Source organism: Talpa occidentalis, unplaced genomic scaffold, assembly GCF_014898055.3.
Source record: "Talpa occidentalis isolate TD23 unplaced genomic scaffold, MPIMG_talOcc4v2.1 talOcc4.2, whole genome shotgun sequence".
Taxonomy (NCBI): domain Eukaryota; kingdom Metazoa; phylum Chordata; class Mammalia; order Eulipotyphla; family Talpidae; genus Talpa; species Talpa occidentalis.
Window position 1 is genome coordinate 131,079,442 of NW_023602073.1, and position 22,397 is coordinate 131,101,838.

Below are 22,397 nucleotides of genomic sequence, written 5' to 3' on the forward strand. Positions count from 1 at the left end.
AAAAATCATGTAGCAAACAACAGCTTTACCACTTATGACAGTTTATTGGCATATGACAATTTACAAGAGTCCCTGTTGCATTATACATCACACTGAGTAAGAATCGTTTAGGCATCTACATTCATTCTTATTGGGTAATATTTTTTCTCAAATTGTAATTTAAACCCCAATGCTGATTTTAACTGTGACAAAAGAAAACATTAACAACTCTTTAAAGAAGGCTGTAATGGGGAAACAATAACTTTGCTTTTTATATTAAAATCCCTGGACTGTCTAAAGGTATACACATCTAAGGACTGAGTCATGGCCTTCGTAAACACTCTTAAAAGGATATTTTTTGAAAATATCCTTTGGTTCATTTTTACTTTTCTCCTCTACACAAGTCTTTTAATATAATCAATTAAGATTTTTCTGGCACTTGTAAATAAATACCCTTAATGAGGAACCACTCAGCTTTTATAACGTCATGAAGTGTGAAGGTGTGGTTTAAAAATACACAGACTACTTTTTATATGCTTGGCTCTGAAAAAAGGTAACATTCAAATGGCATTCTATTAGAGTTCTCACAGTCACTCTTCCTGTTATGTCCCAGTATGACAGGCTTTCCTAAATTTTGTTAAAGAGTAAAAGGAATCAAATCATGTATGTATCTGGGTTAAAGCAGTGCATTTGCACTTAAAACCTGCTGATAGGATTTAGCTAACTACTCCCATTCCCCATTAAGTGATTTCTCAAAAAATTCCTTTCTTTCTATTGTCTTAAGTAGAAAAGCAAAACTGCACATTAAGTTAGCATAGATTTAGTACCTAACCAGGTAACTGCCAAAATAAAGGTTAAATTTAATTGTATGAAACAAAATGATCCCAAAAAATCCTCCTAAGTCGGAGATGAAATGCATGTTGCTTTTATGTGTAATCAAATATTATTTCTAACCAGAAGAATATTGTCTAGATTAATGCAACACACACTTGCTTTGACACTATCTCCTCTGCTCTAAAAAATAATTTCGGAAAGACATTAACAGAAGAAATCATGCAACGCTAAAGATCTTAGAGCCAATAGTCATCATACATTGTTTTCCTTTCTCCCTCCTCTCCCCTCCAGCAACTGTTAGCTTAATGCCCCTGGGTTGCAATTCAGGTGCTATAGAAGCACTGCAAATCAAGTGAGAATGAAAGAGCCAAAGATATAAGGTCTTTAAAAAGTTTACACTAACAGAGTAAGCATTATCTCCTTTTAATGCAAACATATACAACTAATTCAACTGCTGAGTTAACAAAGAAATTTGATTATTTGTGAACAGACTTAACATTGAAATTTACTACTTCAAATTTTCATTCTTAAAGAGCTATCAGCATAAACACAAAGGTAATTCACATTGGTAAGACTGTTTACCTGAATAATAGAAACCTTGGGAAGAAAAAAAGGCATTTTACAAACTCCTACTGATATCAAGGGAAAAAATAAAAACCAAGTTCGAGCAATGATGCAACAAACTTCCTGACAAAACTTTATTGATGACTTCGAAAATCAAAAAATAGTTACTTAAAATACTACTAATGAACAGTACATTGGTAGCTTTTTTTCCCTTATGGTTAGACTACAAACTAATGTTTTAGCTGACGCAAAACTCAATAAATACGTAAGATATGAATTCAGGTACATTCTTTTAATCTAAGATTTTCTGTAGAATATTCCTCTTCCATACTAACATCAGGATTACAGGTCTTATTGTTTTTTATTTAAGACATTCAGAAGGAATGGGATTTTCGAAACCAATTTCCTCACAATGAATAGCTGATACCTAGCTGGATACCTATACCTAAGACCATGACTCAAACTTTAGAATAGAAAAAGAACACTGAATTTTGAACCCAAATAGTAAAGGCTTGCAAGAATGGTTTATATAAGTCAATGCTTGCTTTCAATATTGAAAAAAAAAAAAATTCTCAAACATTTCAATCGAACTTTTAGTAGCTCATACTGTTTTAGCTATTGACAAAAAAAATTTTTTCCCTCTTAAACATTTGCTGAAATGTTAAACTAGCTTAGTTTATTTACCAAAGTAACAACCTTTTGCTTTTTTATACTTCAAAAATTAGTCACCCTACAATGTAGTGTGTTTGAATTAAAGAAAATGTCACAGATGTATACAGTTAAAATAATTAGTGTGGTCTCTATAAACAACTTCTCTTCAGGGATTTGTATGTAGAGCTAACGCTTACTTCAGAATAAACATTAACAAACAGGGAGGGAAGAGGAAGAGAATCAGAACTTTCACAAAGCTGTACTTGACCATATCTTATAGACAAAGCAGAATTACATTGCATGTAACAAAAACAGTAAAAGAATTTTTTTAAAAGTTGATAGTTACAAATATGGTACGTAACAATTTTCTACTTTATTTCAGTACAATTTTCAACATACAATCTACTATTTTAAAGATATTTGAGGACTTAAAACAAAATTTCTATAGGCTACTTGCAAACAGTAAAATTTAAGTAAAATGCTTACATTCTTATTTGAAAACAAAAATCAGGTAAAAAAAAAAAAAAAGGTGGGTGCAAGTTCTGCTCTCTGTAGCAATCTCACTTCAGATTTACTATTCCTAAAAGAAAACAAAAGAAAATATAAGCAAAAGCGTGAAGGGTAAAAATGATCCATAATAAACACTGTTCTTAAAAATTAAATAATTAACTAATTGGTCCACCAAACCAACAGAGAAGAAAATCTATTAAAATCACTAACGAGTTGAAAATTTCTACCTTTTCTTCTTTGCGTCTGTCCTTCTTTTCTTCATTATTTTCCATAGTCTCTTCTTCATCTTCAACAATCCCGTCCCCTTGGTATTTGTCATGAGTCCATTTTGGACTGCTACCTGATTTCTTGAAGTTAAAGCGCCCTCTGCCACGTTGGAAAGTACCGCGACCTCTTCCTCTTTTGGCCCAATAATCCACACCATCATCTCTGTCATCATGCTACAGGAAGGTTAAAAGCAATCATCACTGAAATGTCTATCTTATGAGGATGATTATATCCCCAACCATAAGTCATGGAATAAATACTCTGAAGACTGGGTTTGTGAGATTTATAATGTTCCAAAACACAACAAAACCGAGTTTTTTAAACAAAAGTATCTTCTATCCCAGAGAATAATTTTAAAGTAGTGAGAAATTCCCATTTTTCTGAAGAATCTCAATTGCCAAGTTATTGCTGATTTTCAGCATTTTGATTTTTCTGCTTTTAATTATTGCAACCTAAGTCCACTACCATTTACTGCATAGAATGCAAAAAAAAAACACCCTATTTTCCCCAAAACACTTAGTCAAAAAGATGTGATAGTCATAAAAATGTCATAGCAATATCACCAATAACATTTACTTAATAAAGAAGATTGTAAGACTTTCACTTTACACATAGATTTTAAAATTCTATTAAGATTTAAATTTAATCAGGGCTTCCCTGGAGTGCAAGGGGTTAAGACGCAGCACTATGAAGCTATCCACAGCTACTGCAGCAGAGCTTGATCCTCGGCCAGGGAACTACCCACATGGCACAGAAGACCTCTCCTGTCTCATCCGCTGTTCCCCTCAAAAGTGTATTTCAGTAGAGCTGCCTGTTCTGCTCCCAGCTGTCTCTGATGAATCCTCTCACCCTCCCCAGACCTCTGGCCTATACCCCAGTTCTTGCATGCATAAATAAATAAACCTTTAAAAAATAAATAAATTTAAATCAATAATATTACACATCAGTCTTCCGGACTAGGGTATCTCACATGCCAAATCATGATGGCATGGCCCATGGAGTAATGCTTTACCTATTTTCTTCTTCATCAACCTGAAAGTACTGCAGCTATTACACATTTCAATCTTAATTTTTCATTAAAAAATATCCAAATACAGATGTTTCTCAAATTACAAATTGTCCCACTAATCAAAACAACCTACAAGACTGAGAAGTATTTGAGTATCACCTTCCCAAATACAAAACAAAAAGCCTATTCTCCTGTAATTTAACTGCTGTCCACCTCAGACTAAGACTTTTTCCCAAATATTATGTGGTATGAGCACCTTTTCAAATCACAGACTATGTTTCATTGTGCATATTCATGTAGTACAGATCACCCCCCTACATGACTTGCAAGGCTGTTAAGGCCTCCCCTGGTGGCGCAGCAGTTAAGCGCTGGGCTGCGAAGCTGCCCACAGCCTCTGCAGCGCCAGTTCGATCCCCAGCCACCAGCGAGGGTCCCACATGGCTCGCAGACCTCTCCTGCCATGCCTGCTGCTCCCCTCAGCGGCGTACTTCGTCAGTCTGCCTGTTCTGCTCCCTGCTCTGCCTCTGGTGAATCCTCTCATCCTCCCGTGCTTCTGACTGTACTCAGTGCTTGCATAAATAAATAAATAAATCTTTAAAAAAAAGGGGGGGGGAACTCCCCTGGTGGCGCAGCAGTTGACCGCTGGACTGCGAAGCTGCCCACAGCTTCTGCAGCACCGGTTTGATCCCCGGCCGCCAGCGAGGGTCCCACGTGGCGCGACAGACCTCTCCTGTCTCACCCGCTGCTCCCCTCAGCAGTGTATTTGGCCGGTCTGCCTGTTCTGTTCCCCATTCTGGCTCTGGTGAATACTCTCACCCTCCCTCACTTCTGAATACTCTCACCTCCCTCACTTCACACTGACTGTACCCAGTGCCTGTATAAATAAATAAATCTTTAAAAAAAAAAAAAAAGAGGCTGTTACACATATAATCAAAGCCTATATCAAAGAGCACTTACCAATATCTAATATCTATCTTTCACAACCAATGAAAGATCACTGTCTAGAGGTGTGCATGATGATTTCATTAAGAACGACTTCATTACTATCAAAAGTATAAATTTGTGTCTATGAGTTTCACATAAACCTGAAATACACTATTTTTAAGTAGTCTGTCACTCAAAATGATTTCCCTGCAATTACGTAATTTCAGGTCCTTCTAGTCTACCCAATTTCAGAGTCCGTCTTTTTTTGTTTATAGTACTTATTCCATGGATTTGTGGGGAAAAGCAAACAGGTCTTGGAGAGGTATGGTTTTAGATCTTAACTCAAACTGTGTGCCTTCTTCATTTTTTAGAAAAGAGACAGGCTTGAGAGAACACAGATGATGCATAAAATGTGCCTGGCCCGTTGTGTCTGACAAGCAAATAAATGAGCACTCAATAAATGGTGGCAACAGCAATGTTTATATAGTACTCACTAAGGATAAGGAACTATTCTGACTACTTTACAAATATTTATTCATCCAATCCTCACAAGGACCCTGTAAAATAAAGTTAATCCCATTTTAGAGGTAAAAAAAAAATTGAAGCACAAAGAAATTAACTTGTTTAAGGCCATGGAGCTAGTTCTTTCCACTACCCCTTCACAACCTCATTTCTTTTTTTTTTTTGTCTTTTTTTTTAAATTTTAATTTTTTTTATTTTTATATTCCCCAAACATTTGCAACCCCTTTATTTTGACCCCAATCCCTCCCCCCCCCGCCCCCCTCCCCTCATAAAGTGTCTCTGGTTCATAGCACAACCTCATTTCTTCTGAATAATATTTTTGTTTCTATGCTCAACACCAGTTATTGGAAAAGTCAGTCAGTTATCTTTAAGGAAGATGCAAAATTCACCCACAGAATATCTTTTCCAGTTATGATGGTAGCAGTAAATAATTACCTTAAGAGGCAGCTAAGAAGAAACTGAGAAGCAGTGGCAAAGTTAGACACTAGTTAAGCTAACCACTACTTTCCAATGAAACAGTGATCTGAAACTGATACAGAATATAGTAATTGTAAGATTACATTGTGTTTTACAGAGGGTTTCCTAACCACAAATTAAGTGACACTTTGATGCTAAGCATATACTCAATCCTCAGTTTCTTACACTTTAGTCTTCCTACAATTTTTAAAAATTCAAATAAGAAAGGGCCAAAGATTTAGATATTTATAAAACACAACCAAAATGTTAACAAAGGTCATATCGAAACCAAAATCTTCTGAATACTCTTATCTTTCTGTCTTGAATGGTGAAGACTAAAAGGGTTAATTTATCAAAATTTTAACACTGAACTAGTAATTTTCTTTCTCCAAAGACATCATCAATTCTACAAAGAGCACGTGTCCACTTGCTCCACCTCTTCATATACTCAGCCCCTCCTCCACAGAATTTCAGGTCCTGAGGACTACTTACTGTCTTTCCTGGAAAACTTACTATTAAAACATTACCACAGCTCTGCAAAAATCTAAGTTTGGGGATGGGAAATTTCAGACAAGAATGCAGCAAATGTAACTATTACTCAATACAGAGTCCTTACTTTGGAGCTCAGTGCATGGGTCCAAATACTGACCCACTTTTACTAGTCATATAACTTTGGTCAAGGGGCTGGCTCTCTGTACTTCAATTGTTTTTACCTATAAAAGTAGAACAATGGCCCCACTTCAAAAGGAGTCATTTCAAAAATCTAAGTTAGCAGATCTAAAATACTTACAGTGCTGCCTTAGTATATAGTACTTTGCTCATTAAGTGTTACCTATTATTATTAATGTTTCATTAACATGGGCAAAATTTCCATGCTGGTTTGATTATGCTGAAAGAATCAGGAAGATATTGTAGATACTCAAACTCATTTCTTGTGAATAATATTTGTTTCTATTTCTAGGTTCAATACCAGCTATATGAAAAGTCAATTATCTTTACAGAAGATGCAAAATCTATTAAGTTCAAATTTCCAAGTAAAAACAAAAATTGTCATTTTCACGGTTCATCAAGAACCAAATAACAAATTTTGGGAGTTGACTTGTAAGAAATAAAGTACTGTGGTAATTTTACTTCTAGAATCAACCCGTCTGTAACAGATATAGATAATGTATGTTCTATATAGAAATGAAAATTTTTAAGTAGAGTCCAAAATCACAACCTATAAAATATTACTGCTTGTAAGTGGCAACATTCTTAAAATTACACTTCTTTACACTTAAAATTATACTTCCCAGATTTACAAGTAAAACTACTCTGCAATTACAGGTCAATCTGAACTGATTATGTCCCAATTTAATGTAAAAACTGAGACCAGGTTCTGAAAGAACACTATAGAAAAATAAAGGTGCCCTAAATTAGATATATGGTAAAATGTTTAAAAATTACTATTTGTTTACTTGCTCACTTTCTTTTCCCTCTTAACTTTTTGATCTTTCTCACATTTGGTCTACATGTCCTTCATTTTCATTATCACTCACACCTCACCCCACATTTGAATAGTTGGCCTTTTAATCACTTCTCTTCCCACTGGATAATTTTTCATGCTTTTGTGACAAGTAAGATGATGGATCCTAGATTTTTTCTATTTCTCAGATCTCCTTTAGCAAATATCTATACCTACTCCTTCTGCTACCTATATTACACCTACTCACCTTTTAAGCTTAAGATTTAAGTCACATTTTTCTATATAGTTTCTCCTAACCACACTCTGCTTGCAATACGCCATTTTCTTCCTTTGGAGGAAATCCAACATATATATTTAGATTGTTTGTTTCAATACTAGTCTCATTAAGGCACCCAAAAAAGAGGCAAATGGAAATTAATTTTTGAAACAACTAAAATGTCCATTTTCTAAACAAAATATAGAGCTACTTCACAATATAGCTCTAACCACTTAAAAGATATGTTATGGACACTATATTTATAAAAAGTGAAATGCAAGGCAAATGAAATTTTCCTCCTTGCTTCAATAAAACAACTAGTCTTCAAAACTTTTCCCTGAAACATGACTTCCCTAAGAAGCTATGACAAAAAATTACTATTTCTCATAACAGTTTAGGTATAAAGTCTATGTATAAAGGCAGGATGGATCCTTTTCCCCCATATCAAACTGTAGAAAATTTCCATCATTATTCAGAGATCCTTCATCCTTTAAAAAACTACTTTAGAAGGAAAAACATCACAATAAGTATCAAACTTGAATATCTAGCAACCTTTCCATAATGTAACGTTTCATCTTCCTTTTAATTCAAAGAACCCTTAACAGTGCCCTTAGACCCTTAGTTACATGTACTATTATAATAGAATTCTTGTCTTGACTTTTATTTAGACAATTAGATGTGATGTTTGAGAAGTTTTCATATCTGTCCACTTATACAGTCTTATAGACAGGTATGAAATATATAATAATGTTCTTTTTTGTATGTGGCCATCAAATCAGGTATATTTTTAGTTTACCCTGATCAGCCTATAAAGTGTGTCAAAAAAGCACAGTCAGGACTAAAGGGGGCCACATTTTCAAAACTTCAAGTCATCTGGGTAATGTATTTTTTAAAATATTTTAGGCATTATGGTGAAATATTCTCATAGTAGTGGATAACTATACTCAAATTTATTCACCCAGTATGCTTTGAAAATTAATGCAAACCAAATAAACACAGATTTCTAACACCCACCAAGAAGTACTTCTTGCTCTTTGGGGTATATTCTGGATCCCATTCCTCTTCCTTCGGTCTCTTTTGAAAAGTAGTATTTGAGTTGTTTGGACCAGTATTTGTCCCAGCAAAAACTCCTCTGGCTCTTCCTCTGCCTCTAATTCGAAACTGATTAACATTAACAAAATCATTTAGTAATGCAATCAAAATGTATTTAGTTACATGCAAATTCTAATTTAACTGCAGTAACAAAAACGTATTACCTATTTCCTTCCTAAATCTCAAACTGAGGATGGAAAGGCCATTTTAGATCACAGGCAAAAAATTCTGCCTACTAAAAGCTGAGTAGGTTAGGCAGAAACACACATTCAACCTAAAGTTAGAGTACTGCACTTTCATGACCTGAACTAATGTTTTCAAATAATCAGAAGTTGATTCTTTTCCTTTTTACTAACCCCAAAGAGTCATCTAATTCCTCTGAATTATCTTAAAAGTCCCAAGTGTTCAACTACACTTGCTACCGTATGAGCAAAGCTCTTCTCATTCCCAAATGAATAAATGACCCTACTAGTAACAGGATATTCTCAAGGAAAAAACTGAATATACAGAAATTAGTGTCATGAAAATGCACTATGAGGCCAGTAAATTAATAATTATCTATTTATAAAAACATGGGCATAAGCGTATGTTAGAATAAAAAGTTGTGTTATTTCTAAGACTGGAGCATATATAAACAAGGACTTGAAATATATGCACAAATGGTAAGCCCCTAGTTTATATAGATACTGCTAAATCTCAAAAAAGCATTTTTTTTTAATCAAGCAAAATCATTTACTCTTAATCTGTGTACAAAAAAAAGTAATGTACCAGCTCCAGTCCCTTCTCATTCCCCCTAAATGTTATTTCCTAACGTAAATGATACTTAAAATGCTATTTCATTTTTCAAGACTAATACTCAATGTAGGAATGACTATCTAAATCACATATTTTACTTCTTTATATACAGTACTCTTACAGTACTCTAAGTCCTATAAAATCATGCAAAGTAATTTTATTACTTACAAAAGTTCCTCGTGGTCGGCTAACTCCTGCAAAGCCTGAGTATTCTTTCAGCTCATGGTGAGTTTTAAATTCTTCTTCTCGTTCCTTCTTACTCTCCTTTTCTTCACGAGAACTGGGAGAAGAAGGTGATGCTGAAGATGATGAAGATCGAGAATGATCTTGCTCTCTACTTTTATGTTTACTGCAAAATAAAGAAAGAAAACAAAAAAATGTGCAATTTTTAAAGATGCTGGCCCTGTTGAATCTTATAATAAGAGGGATACTTTTCAGGTAAAAAAAAAACTATCCCCTATTAATATTATGTAACTAGAATGATTGGGTGTTAAACTTTGACACAATCTGTTTCCATTCTCTTTCAATATTTATTTTACATCACTACTGAAAAACATGCTATGACCTGCCAGTTAGAAACTAGCAGTATGGAAACTTCAAGAATAAAGTTCAGTTCTTAAATATCTTTAACTTTGTTATTTTTAAAAGAAGGAAAGGGAGAGTAGGAAAAACAAATAAGACTGTTTTTTAAGGTCAAGTTTCAAAATGGCTGCAGTTTGTACACCCTGGGTGAGAACAGTTGGTATGGTTTGGGCCACAACACGGTTATAGAAATAAAAAGCATATGACATTACAAATACCAATCATAAATTAAAAAAAAAAAAACACAAGTAAAATTCACCATTTACCTAATGAATAGCAAGAAAAACGATTATCTATGATACTTAGTATTTCTATTGTTTATATGACGCTATGATGATCACTTTTATGATTCTAATGCAATACCCGAAAAGGTCATACCTGCAATACTCTTACCACTGCTAACAGTATCCATGGAAACATTACTTTGAAAGACTAATACATATTGCTATTTCATAAAAACTAATCCTTCCTCCCCCCATTTCTCCCATGTTAAACCACTAGTTATCAGTTTTAAAATTTTTGTACTCTGGGTGTTATGAGTTGAAAAAGTGCGGAATCAAGCATAACGAACCAAAGTTCTTACACAAACTGTTTCTAGAAATGCACTGCATTGAAGTCCAACCTCCTGATGTAGCCTGGATAATAGGACACATTAATTTGTCATTTTTTTTTTCAGTGTTAGCTTGCTATTCCAAAGTTTTTGTCCTCATCCACCATAAGCCGTGTAAAAGACAAATACATTTTTGCTGTAAAACAAATAATTTTAATTGTTTAAATTTAAACATTCGATTACACAATCAAAATTGAAAGCAATTAAGCTGACAATTATTAAAGGCTAATTAGAAGCTAAAACCTAACTCGGACAGTTTTAACAATTACCTGTCATCTTTATAAGATTTGTATTCCTTGTAATCTTTTGGAGGTTTTTCCTGCTTTCTTGATCCACTGGATTCCCTGGAGCCCTTGGAATCCCCACGTTCTTTACTTCTTTCTTTTCTCCGACGATCAATGTCATGCCGAAGGTCAGCAGAATCACACCTTAATTTTTTATCTCCCTATAAAAAGACAGATGTAAAATACAGACTTCAGGGAGATATAGAAAAAAGTATGTACATATATATCTCTCCAAATTTTATGCCAGTTTCTAAACTGACATTTCAGTATCAGAAAGAATGGATATTAAAATACAACTTCCATAGTCTTTATTTAAAAAAAAGTATGTGACTGTTTTTACTAAACATTTGTGTACACAAAGTGCAGTAGGACTAAGGAAGTTATTTAAAAGTTAACTATCATAGCTTTTTGTTCAAAGCAACCATAAAAAACATTTGTACAGTAAAATGATAGTCATTTTTCCACTCAGCACACACTCATTATCATCCTTCATCCTTGCAAAAGGCATTTTTTTAAAATAGTTGAACAATGACAGAGGTTATATAATCTATGGTTTTGCCTTACACCTATAAAGGGATCCTAAAGTAATCTCATTACTTAAGCCTCATTATCATTTAAGTTCTTCCCAAACAAGTTGACCAACCCAAAAAAAAAAAAACCACCACTTCAAAAGTAAGAATTCTGTAATTTCTATAACATGCAAGAGGAGAATGATTAATGAAATCAACTGAGGTTGAACAAGGGTACAAACAAAGCCAGAAAGATATTATTCCCAATCCTGTACTCAGTATCTCGGGCCATATACTGCCCCTTCTCAATTCAGGTATTGCAACGGACAATAGTTTAACTGGGTCACAATTCACCTCCTTCTTGTTCCATTGCTTTTTCAAATACTATATAATTTAGGAAGATGGAAAGAGGCATCTAGGAATGAAGAAAAATGATACATCAGTAAGATGCTAAGCAATGTGGACATCCTTGCTAGTATTCAACAATAAGTACTTACTCTGGGAATTCTAGAAGCTCTAATATTAATAAGCATTCATAAAAATGAAAGCATAAAGTTCTCTCCAAATGATATCAACTACTCACCTATTTGTTCCCAGGGTAACAAAGGAAAAAAAAAACCTAGTCAAGAGCAAAAACCTTCCTATTCACCTGATATTAGCAAGCCCACAAGAAAATAATTTAAGTGAAAGTACTTTGTAAACTGAACTACCTATACATTACACATGTTATTCATTTAGATACATGTTATTCATTTAGATCAGAAGATGAAGAATAAAAAACAATGTCATATCCTCTTATCCATCAATCAGTAAGCACTATTTTCTCTCCTACAAATCACAATCTGGTCTGAGTAAAAGGAGAAAAACAAGATACCCCATGAGAGCACAAGGATAAACTATATTGTTGGCAAACAAAAACAACACTGAATCCAAGGTATTGAAAGTAAAAGCAAAAATTAGTACAACTTGTTTTTCTAAGACACGCCCCAAAGAAGCCACTTTGTTTCTTAGCTAAATACCCTAGTATGTTAATAGCATGCCCTATTACAAAATGTGTATGCTAAAGTACCAATATTTTCATAATAGTACAATTATTAAACAATTCTGCTTAACATATATACTTGCATTTTTCTAATTAGAAAACTGACATCCACGAAGTTATTTTCTAACTATCACAAATGTACTTGTGATGGCCAGAACTGGAACCAAGCAGTACTTCCAAGTTCCCTAACCTTTTCCTTGTTAACAGTGCCCCAGTATCTCTACTAGACTGTTAAAGGTCTATCATATAAACTAGTGTTCCCAGAAAATGTCGATTTTGAATTACCAAATTATATGAGAAGCTCCTTAACAACTGAAGTCCATTTTCTCAAAGCCCCACCCCGACTCCACCAGTCATTCACAGGGTTCCTTAAGTTTAAAAGCTTTCCTCTCCCACCCTGCATCCACAGATATTGTTCATTTGTAAATCAGTTCTTAGACTGCTCGTTTCTTAGTCCCAACCAAAAATGCCCAGTAGCACAGAAATTACTTCTTATTCTCTCTGTGAAGAACCTAGAGATATTAATTTAAGCACACATAAATGAAGGGATATTTATTCTGGCTCAACCATTTAACCTCACATTTACTGAAACTCTATAAATACTTTGTGCATCTTTAACTTTTGTAATTTTCCTTTGTCTACCAATTCTGTACCTTTTCCTTAGAACTAAGTTCCTTCTTTCATCATCTTTTAAAATTACTGCTGGCTTAACCTGGATTACAGCAGTGTCAGCTATTATTTCCTCTGAGAAGTATGTACAATACCATAGTATTTATAAGTTTAAAAAATGGCAGATATCTATACATTTTGCCCAAACTGTATTTAGTATAGTATCATTAAGCTAAACATGGGGGGGGGGGAGTTCATTTAAAACATACCTTTTGATTATCTTCTTTAAAAACTCTCTCCTCCCCTGCTAAACGGGTATGCTTCCTCAGGGCACTTGGAGAGATGTCAATTCTCCTTAATGTAAAATAAAGTCTATTTGTAGTCACATTAACTTTAAAGTTTCAAAAACTGTCAGATCTGTACATTTCTGTAAAGGAAATAGTAGGCAGCTCTACCTTTCCCAATCAGCCAACTAATTTATCAAATTAAGATTGTTATGCCTAATTCCTAATACAAATTAAGAAAACTCTGCCCACTAAGTAAATTAAAATGCCGGGGCAAGATTATTATTACAGGGCCTCCCCGGTGGCGCAGCGGTTGAGCGTTGGGTTGCGAAGCTGCCAGCAGCTTCTGCAGCACCTGTTCGATCCCCGGCTGCTCCCCGGCCACCGGAGGAGGGTCCCACATGGCGCACAGACCTCTCCTGCCGCCCGCTGCTCCCCTCAGCAGTGTACTTCGGTCCTTCTGCCTGCTCTGCTCCCCACTTTGGCTCTGGTGAATTCTCTCACCCTCCCGCGCCTCTGACTGTACCCAGTGCTTGTATAAATAAATAAATAAATCTTTAAAAAAAAGATTATTTTTACATATGAATGAAGCCTAAACTTTTAAAACATCAAATTTATTTTATTCATCAAAGGAGAAAAATGTTTTAACATACCATCCTAAGTCAACCATCATATAATTACAGTACATTGATATCCTCAATAAACACAAAAAAGAAATCAATTTATTTGTTCCTAAGTAGCCACAAAACCTGTACATATGCTATAGTTTCAGCCTTTGCCTTTCCTGGCGTTTTGAATCTTGTATCAGTTACAACTTCCCAGTGTTTCTTCAGCAGTTACCACGAAAACCTATCTACTTTACATTAAGCAGAGTTACATACCATATAACCAATACTACTGTCACCACCACACTGCAAAAAAAGACATTATCCTTATTTTGTAGATGGAAAAAAAAATTCAACAATAATGTGTTCATCACAATGCAATGAAGAAACAGAGCCAGGATTTGACCATAATTGTCTGACCTTTACACGCATGCTCTTTTCATTAAGTTCTCTCTCTCAAATATTTTCATTTTACAAAGTTAATAGAAATAAATACAAAGGTTACTCTAGGCATCCAAACCTCTCCCAAAAAACAAGGGGGTAACTATTTTATCCAATAGTGGAAGTGATCAAGTTACAACTAGTTTAAATCACATAAACTGAAAACTTAAACAATAAGTAATAGATGTTTTTAAGACTAGAAATGTATTTATTCAAGGCTTAAATTAGGAATAAAACCAAAATTCATTTGTGTTATGACAGCTCACTTCTAATATAATGTAATTTAAACAGTATCTTCCTATCAAAACATTTTTATACCCCCACTCAATAGTAGACATACCTGTGAATCTCAGGGCTCTTTTGCCGGGTACTATGTTCTTCAGTGGCTTTCTGATATGAAGTGAACCTCTCGTTTAGGGTCATTGCAGGTGATTTGAAGTATTGCTCTGTTGATTTATGAGAAATACTGCCTAATTAGTTATATTTACTTTAAGAGAGATTTTTATTTGTGACAGAAGGGCATGTAGCAGGTGAAAAGGAAATAAAAATAAAAATACTCAAGAAACCTAGCAGAAAAGAATCAAGTGTTACAAAGAGCTCCTACCCTGACCCTTTTAACTTCTTGTACACCTCAACAGATAAGTAATGCAAATTTCCTCACAAGTCACTGTCAATACTACATATAATCTAAGAAATGGTAAGTCAATTGAGAGTCTCCAATTCCATTTCAATGATGCACTACCTCCTCAAACAGAACAAAAAATAAGTGAATTTCCTTCTACCTTGACAAGAACCAATAAAGTTATTCAAGTAATCATTTGTAGAAAACAAAAAACACTGAACTACACAGCTAATTGATAAACAAAATTATCTGATCAAGAACTATGTTGACAAAAAGTAGATTTAAGAAAAAAGTTAATACTGTCATTTCAAGTGGAAAATGAACATTCACTGATTACTCCAAAAATCTGGCATCTTGGCAAACCTGAGAGTACATTTGATATTACTGTCTTGTCTTTCTTTTAACGATTTTAGTAGTAGTAGTACCAGCACCATTTAGTTTTTAAACCAGTTCAAGATATGTTCGAATGTAATAAAAAGACGTAAAAAGTCATGAAATGTTACATTACGAAGCAAGCTATCCGCTTAACAGGTCAACATACATCTGTGTCAACTTACCGCCCAATATCCAGCACATGTCTCATAACCAATCATTAAAACTTGAAACGGCCACTACAAGGGTAGTGCCTCAATCATAATTCCATGAAACCCAGGAATTTGAGCTAGCAACTCAGTTTTTATGCCATTTTTGCCAGAAGACAGAAGATTCAACTTTGCCTGTATCTTTCAACAGCTATTTTACTTTGAAACATGGATTTTGCCATTTCAAAACATATTCCAGGACCTAGTTACAATGAAAAAGAAAACATCACTGGGCATTTTCAGCTCTATATTAAGTAAGAGCTGTTCAGATCGGTTGCACAATACCAATAATGAAACATAACTACAGATTTTTGAAAAAAGAAAAGGAAAAAGGAAAAATTTTTTATCAAAACGATCTCAAAATTCAGCAATAAATTGTAAAATGTGGAGACAAGTCAAAAAAAGTTGGGAAAAAGAAAAAATGTTAATGTTTCAGTTTTTATGTACCACAGTAATATGGTCATAAATTGGTTCACAAACTTAGTTATAGCCAAATAATTACAGTCAAAAAGAAACTTATTAACTACTCACTGATTTTGAAATACTAAGTGCATAAAGAATTGCTAGCGACCAACTTTCAGCTATAATGAACTGTTCTCATGTCAAATGACAAACTTTTTTAACATGGCTTATCACCAGAAGCCATGGTGATTCCTGGGTAACAACTTATTTCACAATAAAGTGACTTTAAACATAAAAAATGAAACTTAAGTTGCTCCAAAAAGTCATACTCTAAAACCTTAGAAAATTACTTTGAAACTAGAATTACAAAATAGTGAAAATAGAACATCACTGCTGTAGTTGAAATGCACACCCTTAAAATCTTTAGGACTTAAGGAAATATCATTACCCTAGTCACTTTTCATGTAATCATTACTTATGTAATAACCTTCCAAAGTCTTAAACTCTTTTCTCCCTTTGAGTAATCATAATAGATTTTTTTCTTTTATCAGTTGAAAAAGCTAAGTGTTCAAACAAATACCACACAAAATAGGAAATAGTTTTCCCACTGGTTTCAACTTCCTTTAAAAGGTGAAAGAAATTCTTAATAAATCTAGTAATAAAACTAGCTCACTTTGTACAAATTTATGCCAAGATTTCACAAGTCATATGCAAGCACTAAAAAATAATCTGCCCTTCAAATACAGCATACAAATGCATATTTCATCATTAAACAAATCTACAGGTTTTATATATCAACATAGTTTTTCAGGATGTATTTGCTCTGTTTAGCAATTTCATTGCTTTTTATAAAGTAAATCTTTGTGGTTCTCAAAAACACAGCTTCTCTCTTACACGCAGCTCTATTTTCCTAAATTGTTAATGGTCTCTGTGTACTTGCTAGCCCTAGGGTACATAAAATTATTAAACATATCTGTTCATTATTTTTTAACTTGCCAGAGAAAATTCACAATATTAAACATACCTTTAACATGATGAACCAAGGATACAATGTGTTGAATAAATGACTCTGACGTGCTTTTGCTGGCCTGTGGCAACTTAATGTGGTCAAAGATGGATCGGAATTCTTGCTCCTTCTTGACAGAATGGACAAGTGTACTAGCAAGTAGCCTGTCTTTAGTCAAGGAAGCAGGTCTGGAGCGTATCAGTAACACACACACACACAAACAAAATATACCAATTGGTTTTAAGTATGTTCAGAAAATACATAATTAATTAACCACCCACAGATTATCTGCTAGGCTCTAACTGGAATTACCTGTTAGAATCATCAAGAGGAACGGGCGCCATTTTGAGTTTGACTTCAGGACGATGAGAATCACTGGCTATCATTTTGATCCTAAGTGGGCTCTCCTCTCTGAAGGTAGACTTTTCTCGAGCATCCACATTCTTGTGTAGAGGGGGACTGTAATCAAAGAGGTCTTTGAGCTTTTCAGACTTTACCTGCTCAGGTGACTGAGTTTCTTTCTTTACTGTTATTCTCTCAGAATTTTTGTCGTCTTCCTTGTGCTTATCTTTTGTAGTGCTAGGCCTTTCCACTACATATCCAGTCTCTTTAAGCTTATAATTTTTTTCTTCTCTAAATCCATCACTTTCTCTATTTCCTTTCAGTGAAACTTTGGACTTGTACTTGGGTCCTTCCTCCTCAGTATTCCGGTGAGATGTGGTAGCAAAATTTTTACCCTGATCTGCAAGAACTGATTTCCTGAATTGTCTATAATCCTCTGTCTCCTCTGTGTCATCCCCTTCTGAATCATTAAACTTTTGTTTTCCAGACTCTTTATCGCTGAAATAATCTAAAACTTCCTGATCTTCCCACTCTCCCTCTGCCCTCCCTTTCTCTGATCCTTTCTCCTTTGGAGCCTCTTTATCCCTGGTATTACCCCTATCAAGCAGGAATACTCTAGACTCTTCATCTGTGAACCTGTGAATAAGCAAAGAAGAGGATGGTAGGTAACTGGATTGCATTCACTGTGAATCACGTGCATGCTTAAATGTGCTGCCCAATACCAAAGGACCAGTAATAAGAAAAACCCTACTAAAAAATGCTTCTTCAGAGTCCACATTTAAGAAGCATGAAAAGCATATGCACAGCGTTTAGTGACTGAATTTATATATAAATTTGCATACTATACTTCCTAAATTTAAAAGTAAAGCCATTCTCAAACTCTTCTAGTCAGTCTTAAGTCTGCACCAACAAATCCCAATTTCCAAAGGTTCTATAACACACCACACTGAGTTTTTGAGGCTAAGAACCACTAACAATGTGTTTGTTTCTGAGAATTTACTTGCACTCAAATTTTTAGACTTACACTTACTGATCAACTGATAGAAATAAAGAATTCAATGTAATTGATTAGATATTTCACACACCAAAACACAAAAAAGTTCCTAAATTTTGCTCTAGAAAATTATTTGGGCAATCTTAAGTAAAAATTCTGTGTCAATTCAGTAAGAAAGCACAGTTCTAGGTTGTATCATAATACATGCTTGCTCTATCCCTACACTGCATTCCCAACCAATTTTCATTAAGTATTTTTAGCACCTTTTAAGCAACACTTGAAATTAGAATTAAAGTATCTGTTAAAATGTCATTAGATTCAGTAAGAGATAACATTTTTTCCAGTTAGGCAGACCTATTGTCAGCTGAATTGTGTCTAATACCACACAAGTAAGAACATGTAATATAACTGCATTGCTTATGCAAATCATAATGGTGAAAAGACCAAAATAAGATTTCAGTGCTCTAATACAAAAATCTCTGAAGAGAATCTACTGTTTTTACAACATGTTTACCACTAGTAATGCTTTATGGTACTCAATTTCTCCTCATTTACAATCTTAACTCTGGACTGACTGAAAACAGATAAAATTAGAAGAAATATAAATTACTTTCTATTAAAAAACTTCCAAAGTTAACCAAATATAAGTAAAAACAAATTGGGATTACTGTAAAAAATCACTAACATCCTATCACGATGCAACTGCAAAATGTATAACTCAAAATACAACTCAAAGAACAAAAGGTTAAATATGATCTAAATTCTTTAGTTAGTTCTTACCTTTTTAAGAATTTTCCTGTCTTTGCAGTTTCCTGATCTCCCCCATCTGGATAAAATGAGGAACGTCCCCTAGCTTCATCTCTTGCAGCATTCTGTGGTGTGATTGTCTTTGCAGGGCTTCTTCGTGAAGGGATGTGATGAATCGGACTATTCTGAGAAGGACTGTATCGACTAGATCCATTTCCAACAGAACCTGACCCAGATCTTTCAGGACTATGTTGAATGGAATGTGAATGCTGAGAAGGGGTGTTTTTTGCAGAGTGGACTGTACTGAGCATGGGCGCATCAGAACAAGATGAACTCTGACTAGGTGGGGTAGCAATTGGTGAAGGACTATGGGGTGATCTGGGACTATTATCATAAGCTGAAAGGCCAGGCCAGATATCACCAGAAGTGGCTGATGATTTATTAAACTCATCAATAGATTCAGATGGGTCATGTTCAAAGGTATCTTTCGGTTCCTCCTGTGATTTACTTTTCAAAGGACTCTCTTCTTGGGGCTCCCCTTCAGCTTTTTTGGTTTGCTTTTCCTGAGACCCTCGTCTTTTAGAGACAGGAGATTTGCTATATGGGGATGAAGAACGAGAAGAGGATGATCTTGGAGACCGAGAGGATCTATATGACCGTCGAGATCTGCTTCGGGATCTTTGAGAAGAAACAGATCTTCTTTTTGGACTCCTGGAACGTGAACGGCCTCGTCGAGGGCTCCTAGAGTGTCTTCTATTCCAGACAGGTCTGTAACCACCTCGATGATATCTACCTCCTCCTCCTTGATAATACCCTCTACCCCTTCCTCTATACCCATAAGGTCGTCTCATTCCTCTATTATTTCTGTAATCTCGGCGATAATCTCTAGAATAAATACGATCTCTACTACGAGATCTTGAATACGTCCTGGAACGAGACCTAGAACTAAAAATAAAATAAATATCAATGAAGGAAAAAAAAATTATTCCATTCCACTGCTCTAAGTGTCTAACCACAACATGAAAATAAACTGTCAAAGCTAAAAATACACATTAAAAAACCATAAGCTAGTATTCTTAATAAGATTATGGTCCTTTTCAACATGTGCTTACTATCCCCTATGCTAAGTATACATTACTATTTCAAGAAAGACACCCAAAATTATGATTTTATTGAGACCTTAGGGTCAGAAATGAGAAACTATGATACATCGTACAAAGATGATTCAATGCCAAATAATTCTTTTGTTATCCAATTTATCTCAACATTATAGGTAAATATGAAGAAATTCACAGTATTGTAAAATTTAGGATAGGGAATGAGATTATCCAGATCCAAACCTAAGTTCTACCACTTACTAGATTGCAACTTGGACAATTCTCATTTTCTCCAACTCTAACATGAGGGTAACATTTCATAAGGTTTTCATTTACTTCACAAATATCCATTTCAATGGGTTTATTAACTCTGTACATGGTAAGCACTCCACATATATTAGCTAACATGATTATCACTATTAAACGAATTAAAAACACTGTTCACCTGTATCTCTTCTTTCTAGAGTGGGATCTTGATCTTGATCGAGAACTAGACTGTGATCTAGACTTTGATCTTGAAGAATGGGATCTAGAATTGGAGCGACCCATTTCTTTCTCCTAGTCAAATGAGAAAGCAAAAAAGGTTAAAGAATCACAATACAATTGAAGCTTCACATTATTAATTATTCCAAACATGAATTAAATTTTAGAAGACATAAGTTAAAGGATATTACTCATCACCATTCAAGTGAGTGTTCAGAAGACTAAATAGTTGACTAAAAACTGTTTTCACCTGCACGATAGGTACTGTGAATTGAAAACACAAGAGAAGATTCCATGAACTGCCCCACCTGCATTTCTCTCCAAAATAGGTAGCAGTTGCACAAGCCAGAAAGAGAAATGAATCAGACTGTAGCAATCATGTTAAATGTTATTTCATGCCCAACACAAATTGCATATCTCTCCTGTGAAAAAAATAATTATCCAGAGCAATACAGATAAGAGAACCTGAAACAAATACCAAAAAAAAAAAAAAAAAAAAAAAACCCCAAACAAACAAAAACCCAAACAAAAAAAAGCCAAGCCCCAGCCTACCAGACTGTCGTAAGTCTGGTTATGTTCTGGAAATAGGACTAAATTGATTATTCCATCTATAAAATACTGTCTGAAATAGTGTTGAAAAATCTCCTAGTAGAAAAAAGTTCACCACATCTGTGAACAGTAGTAGTCATTGTTCTGCTCCAAGAGTCATGACTAGGCACATGCAACAATGAACTTATGCCTAATTCACCACATAGCTTCTGGTTTAAAAAAAAAAAAAAGAGAGAAAAGAGAAACTGGAAAGATTGCTTTGAGAAAGAGATGGTGGAACTAATAAAAAGGCACCTAACCTAACCTTTCTATTACACTACTTAACATCTACCACAATAATTAGACCTCAATGGGTCCAGAAATCACAAATAGCTAGGATTATTTATGAAATCTATTTTTTACGAAATTAAACATATGCCTCCCACATTTATTTCTACTGTAACTATTTCCAAATTTCCACAACCTATTTCATAAAAACCGACTCACTAAAATTACAATCACCTCCAACTTCCATATTAAACCATTTCTCTTATAACCAATTATTATATTTTCAGTCCGTAACTGAAAATACTAGCATGACATGTCATAGAAGAGACAATAATAATGCCTGCATATTTCATCAAAACCCACAAATGACCATTTCTAGGTTTTATTACTTCAAAATAAAATACAGCTGTTCTCTAATAAACAAATATCACCTTTGACTTCTCTCATTCTTAATTGCCAGAAACCAAGAAATACAAGCTGTAGTGATGACTAAATGAGTTGATACATATAATACACTTAGTACAATGTTTAGCATACAATAAACATTTCCTTTCAATTGGATTAACACTAAGAGAGAAAAGTTAGGTTATGGAATCCCTCTTGTATGCACAAGGAAAATGAGTTACATAAGTAGGGCTATTTCGTTTTATTTTCAAATACTTTGGTGTGTGTTAAGTCTTTAAGTAGATTTGCTTATAGAAGTGGAAGCAGGGCCTTCCTGGTGGCAAAAGTGGTTAAGTCTCAGCACAATGAAGCCACGGGCAACCACTGAAGCAAGAATTCGATCCCCTGCTAGGGAGCTGACCCTGGCTGACCCTGACATGGCACAGCAGACCTCTTTTGTCTGGCTCACTGCTTCCCCTCAGCAGTGTATTTCAGTACATCTGCCTGTTCTGCTCCCCACTCTGTCTCTGGTGAATCCTCTCAACCCCTGCACTTCTGCCCTATACCCTAACTTTTGTGTGCATAAATAAATCTTGGAAAAAAGAAAAAAAAAAAAAGAAGTTGAAGCAGACA

General features: G+C 34.6%; 1 protein-coding gene across 6 annotated transcripts in view; it reads right to left on the bottom strand.

Annotated features, from left to right (window-relative positions):
* Positions 1–22,397, bottom strand: part of BCLAF1 (BCL2 associated transcription factor 1) — a 27,840-nt gene continuing 5,443 nt past the window's right edge. For 2 of the 6 annotated variants that reach the window (XM_037520440.2, XM_037520439.2), the window contains 11 exons: positions 20,527–20,639; positions 19,018–19,929; positions 17,214–17,879; positions 16,920–17,089; positions 14,631–14,736; positions 13,230–13,314; positions 10,786–10,961; positions 9,493–9,673; positions 8,452–8,598; positions 2,766–2,978; positions 1–2,608 (listed from right to left, as the gene is read on the bottom strand). In XM_037520440.2, the coding sequence (XP_037376337.1) occupies positions 2,603–2,608; positions 2,766–2,978; positions 8,452–8,598; positions 9,493–9,673; positions 10,786–10,961; positions 13,230–13,314; positions 14,631–14,736; positions 16,920–17,089; positions 17,214–17,879; positions 19,018–19,929; positions 20,527–20,630 (2,766 nt within the window). In that variant the 5' untranslated portion in view covers positions 20,631–20,639 and the 3' untranslated portion in view covers positions 1–2,602. Of the gene's footprint in view, positions 2,609–2,765; positions 2,979–8,451; positions 8,599–9,492; positions 9,674–10,489; positions 10,653–10,785; positions 10,962–13,229; positions 13,315–14,630; positions 14,737–16,919; positions 17,090–17,213; positions 17,880–19,017; positions 19,930–20,526; positions 20,640–22,397 lie in introns of those variants that run through there. The other 4 variants (XM_037520441.2, XM_037520444.2, XM_037520443.2 and 1 more) reach the window with 4 other exon arrangements.